This window comes from Phodopus roborovskii, unplaced genomic scaffold (assembly GCF_943737965.1).
Source record: "Phodopus roborovskii unplaced genomic scaffold, PHOROB, whole genome shotgun sequence".
NCBI lineage: Eukaryota > Metazoa > Chordata > Mammalia > Rodentia > Cricetidae > Phodopus > Phodopus roborovskii.
The window spans coordinates 114,882-125,776 of record NW_026126123.1 but is presented as its reverse complement, the minus strand read 5'-3'; the positions used below and the strand labels follow the sequence as shown (position 1 = coordinate 125,776).

General features: G+C 44.7%; 1 protein-coding gene across 1 annotated transcript; it reads right to left on the bottom strand.

Annotated features, from left to right (window-relative positions):
• Cfp (complement factor properdin) lies at window positions 1-5,963 on the bottom strand. The gene is made up of 9 exons (XM_051179520.1): window positions 5,848-5,963; window positions 5,619-5,769; window positions 3,757-3,932; window positions 3,203-3,373; window positions 2,881-3,072; window positions 2,526-2,699; window positions 2,097-2,288; window positions 1,855-1,966; window positions 1-309 (listed from the first exon to the last, which is right to left on the bottom strand). Exons 1-9 carry the CDS (start codon window positions 5,897-5,899, stop codon window positions 144-146), a joined length of 1,386 nt encoding a protein of 461 aa, XP_051035477.1. The 5' UTR covers window positions 5,900-5,963; the 3' UTR covers window positions 1-143.
• Window positions 5,964-10,895: the final 4,932 nt, after the last annotated feature.

Below are 10,895 nucleotides of genomic sequence, written 5' to 3'. Positions count from 1 at the left end.
TACTTTGCTCTAGAAAATTCTATTGCCTCACTTCCAGGAAGGGGGACAGTTTTTCTCCCTTCTTTAAGGGATCTTGGAAGAGTTGAGAAAGGCTGGTTTATTGAGGTCTGGAAGATCAGGGGTCAGAATGGAAGCAAGGGATTTCAGGGTTTCTGCTCCTCTGGGTCTTTGCAGGCAGGCACATGTAGACATAGCCGTTTCTCTTCCACTAGCAGCTTTTGCCCCTGTAGCTCCTCACACAGTGGCCGTGGGATCCCCCAGAAGGTAACATTCTTCTCACCCTGACCTTCAACCATGGAAACTGTAGGCCTAGGGTGTTGGGGAAGCAATGGAGGAGAGCTCAGCGAAGGCAAGAATGCATTAAAAAAACTTTGCGAGTCTAATTTCAAACTCAATCCCCCCTCCCCCTGCCTTAGCTCCCAATGTTGGAATTACAAGCAAGTCTCATAACAAAACCTGTTTTTGGTAGTATTAAACTTACAGCCTTGTACTTGGTAGGCACATGCTTCACCATACCTCATAGGAATCCAGGTTTGCACCACCCCACTTAAATTAACAATTGTGTACCTAACACTACATTTAGCTGTGATATTGGGCTATTTCTGATAAACAAGAAAGATGATTTTGTGTGCCTGTTTCCCTCATCTAAGAAATGGCAACAATAAGAATACCCTTACCCTCATACCCTTCTCTCTCCTCATACTCACCTTAAATTCCTATCCCAAATCATTCTTTCTCCTTCCCCTTTCTCCATCTTTACTCACTTTATCCAAATGGAAGCTCATATATCCAGGCAGGTTTTTGACAGGATGATTTCTCCTAGTAGGCAAGTCCTCTATTCATTTTCACCCAGATTCTCTCAATTGATTCATTTCTACATAATTTTAATGCCTCTTGAGGAACCAATCTGACCCACATAGCTGGGAAATCCTATCCCAATGACAGGCCTCTCACTAGCTGGGAAAAGGCCATTGAACCTTGACCTCTGGTTTAAGGAAAGGATGGGTAGCTTAATCCTTTCTAACCCCTGGGCCACTGTGGTGTCCAGGAAACTTAGGGTGATTAACCAGCTCTGTCCAGGACCCTGCTCACAATTTGGATGTTAGGAATGCTTCTCCTGATTTTGTCTGCCCCAAAAGGTCTATTGTGATTAAATAAGGATCAGGATAAACAAATAGGCTGAATAGATGTTTATTCAGGGAGAAATAACTTACAACCTAAACAGATGAACACCAGCAAGTTCCACCAGATGCTCTCCTCTCCACGACCAGCAAGAGAGCGTTCCCTGGCTCCTCCTCAGACCTAATTCCCAGGTCACTTCAGCCCCTAGCTCTACCCCCAATGGGTGTGGTCAGTGCCACAGAAGGAGACAAAGTGAATATCCCACTGCAAAGGTCTGATTAGCTTTCTAGGCTCATAGGGTATTGACAGTCTCATTGCCACTTACCTGTCACTTTTACATGGATTCTATCATAGTTCATTTCACCTGGGTCCTTCTGTCCATAGATATGGGTTCTTTTATCTTCAACTGTTGCTAAAAAGTGCTTGGAGTACCTCAGGGCAATGAAATGTGGAGTGGGTGAGTGGAGGCATGGGTAACTTAGTAAGTAAAAGTGCTGAAGGCCACATGGAAGATTGTGTGCATTGAAGCACAGCTGAGTGATTACATTAGTAATCAAGGAGCACAGACACCATGAAGTATACCCTATTTGCCTTGCCTATTCTTCCTTTTTCTCCTCTTTTCTAAGCTGGCACTTATGATGCAGTAGTGAAGCTCAGGTTCAGTGTAACCAACTCCCTTCTCATTCTTCAGCATTATGACCCCCTCCTAGGAACACAATGTCTCCAACTCACGAGAACTTGGGAAGCAAAGGTGTGCAGAGGCGCTGGCGGACACGGGTGGGGTTGGGTCCACATGGTGGTGTGCACAGACCCCAGGAACTCCACTGTGACCATGAACCTTTCACTGCAAAGGGGGCGGGAGTAGAGTGTTACATAATCAAAACTAGAGGCCTCAATGGGAAAAGGAGACTGATGGGACACAGGATTTCTAGCATTGCTGCTCACCCTTACAGTATTATCTGTGGGTTACTCACAGACACAGTTATGGATGTCATAGCAGTGTCGAATATGCTGGTAATTCCCAGAACATCTCTGTCCATTAAACTTGCGGCCTTCACAGCTCCTTGTACGTGACTGCTGGCCTGGGATTTCCTCACAGCTGATGGACTTCATGCTCACACGGTGGCAGTGACTCCATTTTCCCCAGTTCTCCCACTCCCCATTTACTGTAGAGACAAGGGGCAAATGGGTTTGGAGCCAGTCAAGGGCCTCAGGGAAAGGGATGAAGGCTGTGGGAGGGAGTGGGAGTGAAAAGATGTGGGAATGAAGAAGCAGAGGTGAACCAAGGCATGAGGGAAGGAGGTAAAGAATCAGAGGAAGGAGCAACGCTTTGGCAGCAGGAGTGGGTAGCACTTATGAGCAGGGGGCTTAAGCATGGGAATGGTGTCTACTGAATTGCTAACCAGGGCAAGGTGTGGCTGTATTACAAATGTTGGTACGAGTGGCATCACCAGCACAGAAGAGTCCCCCATGACGGGGTACAGGGCGATCACATGTCCGTCGTTCTAGGGTCTGGCCCAGGCCACAGGTTACAGAGCAGGGGCTCACAGGGCCCCAAGGTCCCCAGCCACCAGCCACTGTTGGAGTGGGAAAGAAAAATGCAAACACTGGCCACTTTTAATGATGCATATTCTCCAGCTTCCCTCCCTGCCACCACTAGACATTTTAGATAAACTGTCTTCAAATGCCCCAGTATCTTTGCTAGAAATCCAAAGCTCCATTAGCTGTGTGCCATTGACTTCATCCCTACATACCTACCTGGACAGGGTGGCAGACCAATGCAGTCCCGATGCTCATAGGCTGATCCTGAGCAGGGTTTCCCAGGGGGCTGATGGGAAGGCTCTGGTGCAGAACATGAGCGGCTTCGTGTCTCCTTTGGTTCTTCAGTTCCGCCAAGGCAGGATCCTGAGCAGGGGCTCCAGGGGCCCCAGGCTGCCCAGGCCCCATGGGCTGTAGTAGGAATGGAGGTATGAAATATGTTCAAGCATGGGCAAATCTTTTCTCCCTGGCAGTTTTCTGCTCTAACCCACCAGATCCATCCTGGGTATCTCTTGTCTGTCAGGTGGCTGCCTTTACTCACTGGGGCAGACCTTCTGAGTGTCACAGGCCTGTGATTGCTGGGCCTCTCCTGGGCAGTGGCCCCCACACTTAGGAGCAGGATTATCACATACTCGTTGACGGGTCCGGGTTCCTTTGGAGCAGGTGACAGAGCAAGGCCCCCAGGGTGCCCACTCAGACCAACCACCCATTTCTGTGGGAGAAAAAGAGATGGGAGGAGGGGGTGAAACTTAGTATTTCTTCCTTTCATGTATGTCCCACATAAGCTAACTCTGTCTTCCTATCTCTTGTTCCTATTCCTGCCCTACCTGCTTGCTTATCTGGCCCTATGACAGTGACCTTCATACTTGTTCCTCCCCTTCAGATATGGCTTTTCCTCTTCCCAAATTAAGTAAAAATGAATTTCTCCCCTTCCCACAATCCAAATTACTCAGACTAAAGTCAATGTCACCACTTCTAAGCATTCTCCTCCAGCAATCCTAGCCTCCTCAGTTCTCCTTAAAGCCACACAGAGCTTTTGTCAAGGCCTCTGCACTGATTCCTCTGGCCCATACCCACATTGCCGATCTTTCTTACCTGGACAGCATGGCTGATCCTCACAGGCCTGAAGCTGCCACTCAAGGGTCCTAGGAGCCACCTTCTCAGAGCACTGCCCACCTCTGCCCACACAGCGCCTGTGTCGCAGTTGGGACCCCTCAGAGCATGTAACCGAGCAGGGGGCCCATGAGGACCATGTTGACCATCGTGGGGACCTACAGAGAGGAGCCCATGTTCCATCCTGGTATGAACTAACAAGATTGCATGTGGGACTCTAAAGAGTACAGGTTGGCACAGGAGGGCTTCACGATGGATCAATGACAGACTACTTACCACTTAAGGATGGTGGGGGATTGAACAGGAAGAGGTGAGTATACAGTAAGTGTATGATCAATTTCATTTCCCTTTATGAAAAGGGCCCTGGAAATCCTCCAGGGACAAAGCCATACACAATAAGCAAATGCAAGGACTAAAAGACCAGAACTTCTGCCAAGAACCCAATAGGTCACCACCCTGTACAGTTATAGGCAGACAGGAAGTGCTTGGTAAACAGGAGCTCAGAGGCCTCTTCAGAAATATCCTAGAGCTGTGCTTAGCCTCCTGCACAGAACTGGGTATGCATGCTGGTGCTAAAGAGACACCAACTGTTAGCATGACTAGGGGCCAGAGCTGCTTTCCAAGATCCCCAAACCCAGCTGTCATAAAGAATATCTTTATGCAGTCATAAAATATATCTACAATATAGTAAGAGTCAACATATATAAACTGGAAATCATGATTAGGAGACTTGAGGTGCTTTCAGAGATCAAACTGCCATAGAGGAATTGCACAATGAATGTGTCATTACAATTAAAGGTTTGAACATTGCCCTTAGAAGTTGCCCAAAGTCCTCCATTCCTATGATGGATCTATATACAATAAGCACTCAAGTATGATCTGTTATAAGTTAGGAGAATAGAGCTACCACTAAAAATATCCAAGTTGTACCCTGTCTGTAATGGTTTCAGAAGTCCTGATAGTAGTACTTTTCAATGAGGGCTGATGTGGTCTCCACCAGGGGACATTTGGCTGTTTCTAGTTATGGCTGTCATATTAATATATATTCTTCTCTCATACAATACATTCCAATTATAGTTTCCCCTATTTCCACCCCTCCCACCCAGATCCGTGTCTTTTCTATTTTCCTTCAGAAAGGAACAGGCCTCCCAGGGATACCAACCAAACACAGTGTAACATGATACAGTAAGACTAGGCATAAACCCTCATATCAGGGCTGGGCGAGGCAACCCAGTAGGAGAAAAAGAGTCTCAGGAGCAGGTGAAAAAAGTCAGACACACCTCCACTCCTACTGTTAACTAGTGGAGGGAGTTGTTAAAAATACTTAGGGGAAGGTCAGGTGATGGGAGATGCCATTATGTATATATGTTTCTCATACTGGTTAATGAATAAAGCATTGTTGGCTAATAGGAAAGGGAGATAGGAGAGACTAGGAGACAAGGAGGAAAGAGGAAGGAGGAGCCAAGATGGAGAGTCTGGAGAAAGCAAAATGTGGGCCGGCTCCCCGGTAAGAGAAATACATAGATCAACAAAAATGGGTTAATACTTAAGACAGAGCTAGCCTATAAGAAACTAGTACCTGGCCAACAGAATTATACCAAATACAGAGTCTCAGCGTGTTATTTGGGGCTGGCGTGGCGGCGGGACCAGACCAGGAGGCTGGAGGAAAAACCCATACTCGTTACAGTCAGGTATGTTACAAAATAAACAACAATGATCAGAACTCATACCCCCAACAAAGAGCTCCAAATAACAACAGTGCCAAGGTTTTGAGCACTCTTAGAAGGTCCAAGGAAAGAGAGTACAGTTCTAGATTACAGGGCTCAGCCTAGGTTCCCCCGAACCTGCATGCATGACAGGGACCACCACCATGCTCCTGGAAGGCATAGGCAGCATTGAGACAGCAGTCTTCTACACTGACATCTCCCCCAAGCAGGCCTTTGCACTTGCCAGAGGACTCCTCATACTGGGTGAAGCAGAGCACAGGGTCTGAACCTGTAAGATCAGGGGAGAGGAATGGGTGTGGTTGTCCTGGGCATCCCTGGGAGGACATCTGAGCCCTCACCCACTCACCTGTGGCTGGGAGGGTAAGCAGTAGCAGCAGGGGCAATGGAGGAGCTTGCATTCCAGCAAGGATTTTGAGCCTTTGTCCTTTCTTCCAGAGCAGAGGCCTTTCTTAATCTGGGCTGATCTGCTCAGGAAAGAGGAACCTAGGGCAGGAGGAACTGGGAGGGTATGACCTCTTTAGCTCTGACCTCTCCCTTGAGCTCTCTGCCTCCTCCTCTTCTCTCCCCTCTCCATTTCCCGTGTCACCCTTGGTCCTGCTCTGTCACCAAGTCTTTGCCACCTAATACCCCACTCCACCCAGAAACATCTTAGTTTTCAAATAATGCATATGAGACAAATTCTCACTGAAGGGCATTGGAGCCTGAAAGTCTAAAGAACCACTTAGGTATGTTACCTTAGACAAGTCACTTTAAAGTCTGAGCCTTAGTTTTCCTTATTTATTTTTTGAGATAAGGTTTTATAATGTAGACATACCAGGCCTGAAATTTGCTTTGCAGACTGGGCTTGCCTTGAACAGGAATGTTACACCACGACTGGCTCATTTTCTTACCTGTAAAATGCACTCTTGATTATAGTGACAGGATCACCTTCAATGGGGTACTGGAGAAGGGTTAAATGAGGGTAGCTCTCCTCAAGTAGTCCATCAAGGAGAAGGCATCAGGGCAACTGCTTCATCTTCCTTCTTGAAAACCCACCTCTTTCCTAAAAGTGAGGTTCCTGTGGTCAGCATGTATGTGTGGGAGGTCAGTGCAAGGGAAGTGAGAAAGGGAAGTGGCATTGTGTGGGAAGTGATTCAGAAGTAGGTTTGAGAGGGGGGAGGTGTCAGGCATACCCATTGCTCAAGGGGGGCATCTGAAGAAACCCTTAGGGTCTACAGGGGTAGATAAGAGAGAATCAGCTGGGTCATGTTCTATGCACACCCAGGGCAGATGGCATTTACCTCTAAGCCTGTTTTTTTTTTTCTGAAAAATGTTCAGATAAACAGGGCCCTGGAAGGAACAGGCTTATATTGTAACCTTAGCATTTTGGAGGTTGAAACAAGCAGAATGAAAGTTCAAGGCTTGCCTAGGCTATAGTGTGAGTTCAAGGCTACCCTGGTTAATTTAGTGACATTCTGCCTCAAAAATAAAATTTAAAGAAGGGCAGGGAGGGGTTGAGATTACTCAGTGTGTGAAGATGTTTGCTTCAAAGCCTGATGTTCTGAATTGAATTTCTAGGGCAAACATGATGGGAGGAGATAACTGACTGACTTAAGTTGTCCTCTGACCTCCATATGTGCACTGTGGCACATGTGTGCGGTGCCCCCCCCATAAATAAATGTAGTAAAATGTTTAAAGGCTGAGAGTGGCAAGAGATATAGCTCAGTTGGTAGAGTGCTAGTGTAGTATTGATGAAGCCTTTGTTTTGTTAATTAGCATCATATAAATTGAGCACAATGATGGATACCTATAGTCTTAGCAATTGGGAGGTAGAGGCAAAAGGATCAGAAGTTGTTCAAGGCTATCCTTGGCTACACAGCAAGTTTTAAGGTATTTGAGGTAAGATTCTGTTTTAAAAACAAACAAGAAAGCTGGGTGGTGGTGGTGCATGCCTTTAAATCCAGCACTTGGGAGGCAAAGGCAGGTGGATCTCTGAGTTCAAGGCCAGCCTGGCCTACAAAGTGTGTTCCAGGACTATTACATAGAGAAACCCTGTCTCAAAAAACCAAAATCAAAACCAGCAAACAAGCAAAGGGATGGCTTGAAGTTTAGCTCAGTGGCATGCCATTTGCCCAGCATGTGAGCAGCTTTGAGTTTGATTGCCAGCTCTGAAAAAAATAAAGCACATTTATAGCACCTGACACAGTTCAATTTGTCACTGAGAATTAAAATAATTAGAACAGTGCCAGCTGTAAGGCATTTTCTCAACTAGTGATTGATGGGGAAGGACCCAGCCCACTGTGGGTGGTGCCATCCTTGGGCTGAGAAAGCAATGGTGATTAAACCAGTAAGTAGCTCTCTTCCATGGCCTCTGCATCAGTTCCTGCCTCCAGGTTCTTGCTCATTTGAGTTCCTTTTCTGACTTCCTTTGATGATGAACAGCAATGTGGAAGTGTAAGCCTAATAAACCTTTTCCTCCTCAACTTGCTTTTTGGTCATGGTGTTTCATTATAGCAATAGAAACCCTAACTAAGACAGGGGTAACAAAATTTCTGTTAACATTTGTATCCATTATAGAAGTGCCCTATTCTCTGAGAATATGTTTGTTTCTAACTACGTGCCTTGAATAAAGGGATCTTGTTAAGATTCCAAGACTCCAGCTGTTTGTAAAAACAAAACTGCAATTTTGCCTGGCTCCATTATTTAATCACCTTTTACCCTGGTAATTTTAAAATCAATGTTTCCTTTGTTCCTACATGGCATAAATACTCATAGGATTCCCTGTGGATAAAGGTTGTCAACACTTTTTTTTTCTCTCACACATTTCTAAGGTATTCAAATTACTTAACAGATTACTTATTTAAACAAAAAAATGAGAGTCTTTTTTTTTTTTTTTTTTATTACTGCCTGATATAATTTACTTATCTGTTCTGAGTTATCAGCCTCACAAGGGAAGTTTTATTTATTTGTTTTTTTTTTTTAGAGGGATGCAGATGAGACAAGGTCTAGCCTTGAACTAATGGTAATCCTTCTACATACTGAGATTACAGGCTTGAGTCACACACATCTTGATGCTACTGTTGTTTTGAAACAAGGTACTTCTATGAAGCCCAAGGGGACTTTGAACTCATGGCAACCCCCTTCTGCCTCAGAATCTTGAGTGTTGAGAAGGGCAGAAACTTCTAATTTGTTAGTTGCTAGGTCTTCAGGACACCAGACAGGCATGAGCTAACAGTAGATGGACAACAAACATCTACTCAATAAATTAAATAAAAGTTGAATTTCTAGTAAGTGCTAGTGGGATATTAAAGAAAAGTAGGCATTATCTTCCAGCATCTATTTCAAATGCTAGGACCAGATAATACTATCTAGAGATGATGCATGAGGAAGGAGTTCTGGGCAAAGCCCTGGTGAATCCCAGCATTTCAAGTTTTGAAGAACCCAGGAGACTGAGCAGGAGGGGCTTGTGGAGGAAAAGGGCAAAGAGAGGAGGTCTGGGCATATCCACTCTGTGATCTCTCAGATATGGCCTCATTTAACCTCAATCACTTTCTCTCAAGTCTTAATTTTTCACCTATATACAGAGTTCTGGATTTCTAGTCTCTACCACAGGCTCACATAATTGCTTTAAAAAAAAATACATGTATTTATTTATTTGGTGTCTGTGTGTGTACAGGTTAGAAGACAACTTGTAGGAGTTGGTTCTTTCCTCCTACCACAATAAATTACAGAGACTCAGGTTGTCAGGTTTGATGGTAAGTGCATTTACCCACAGAGCCATCTTGCTGGCACCTCTTTATTTTACTAGGTCAGAGAATGACTTTTTAGAGTCAGTTCTCTCCTTCCAACATGTGGGCGGGAAACAGGTTACCATGCTTATGTGGCTAATTCATTTAATTGTTGAGGCACCTTGTCTGACCTACATGTGATTTTGTGTTCATTTTATAAGATAATAGGGTTATGTAGACCACACTGCCCTTGAACTGAATAGCCAATGATGACCTTGATCACCTGATACTCCTGATTCCACCTCCTCTGTGCTAGGATTACAGGCTTGCACTACCACATTTGGCTTACATACTTATTTATGTGTGCTTGATTACATAACCTCTCAGACACTGTCATTCACTCAGGGTGTCATTGTCTCTGCCACTGATTCCCAGCCTCATTAGTCTCCTATTAACAGACACAGACACACACAGACACACACACACACACCTTGCATTAATACCACAGTAATTTTTCTCACTACGTTCATTTACCACATGTATAACCTCAGTCCTACCATCACAGTAACTATTTCTCTATTTCTTTTGGCCTAACATTTTCTTACATATACAATCACTGATGTACAGTCACCACTAAGTAAGTCTCATGAAGTTTCTTACACAAATAAAATCACCACTTTTTCTCCCTCTTCTCTCTTAATAAAGCCACTTAAGTAACATCCTCAAGAATTCCCTATTTAGAGCCTGTTACAGAGTTACAATCTCCTCTGAAGACTCTTACCTGAACACACAAAGGCACAGTACCTCAGACACCTCATATTCCTCTTGTAGTAATGACTTTCTTCTCAATTACCTTTCACTATGTCAACTCATTTATTCACAGGGTTGTGTTTTGTTTTGAGACAGTGTTTCACTCTATAGCCTAGGCTGGCTGAAAACTCACGATGTAGCTAGGTTAGCCTTGAACTCATAGTGATCTTCCTACTTCAGCCTCTTGAGTGCCAGAACTGAAGGTGTGAACCACCATACCCAGCAAAGAGTTTCACATATATACAGCTTCTTGAACACTTGGTCCACTCACCTGTTCAGGCTCACCATCATTTTCCCTCAGTCCCTTCTGATATAACAGAAGGACACCAATTCACAATTGCTACAAGGCTTTCATGAACTCTCCTGTGAACAGTTTCCCATGGCCTTGTCAAACACACCATTATTTTCCCCATATGGTTAGCAACAAGGGATACATTTGTATATTTTATAGCCTCCACATTTCTCACATACCCTGATTGTGGTCATACAGTAAGTAATTCACTGCCTCAGTCTCATTTTGTTTTCTATACATAAGGTTTGATTCAGTTTTATGAAATGTTTCAGACTTACATACTTTTCAGACACCATTTAGTTGTCAAGTTTCTCTCTCACAACTGCTGACTATGAGTCCTTGCTACTGCTGGTCCCAAGTGAACAGTCCTTCTTTTCTCCTCCTCACAGACAGGTTTGTGTTCCAGCTCCTCAGCCTCACCAGAACCTGTGGGGAAGCTGCAACTGTTAATTGCAAAGCAGTCCGCCACTAACTAGACTCAGGATCACAATCTCATTCTCTCTCTCTCTCTCTTTCTCTCTCTCTCTCACACACAAGCCTTTCAGACTTTAGCAGCCACAGTCAATCCATTTCTCAGTCTTTCCC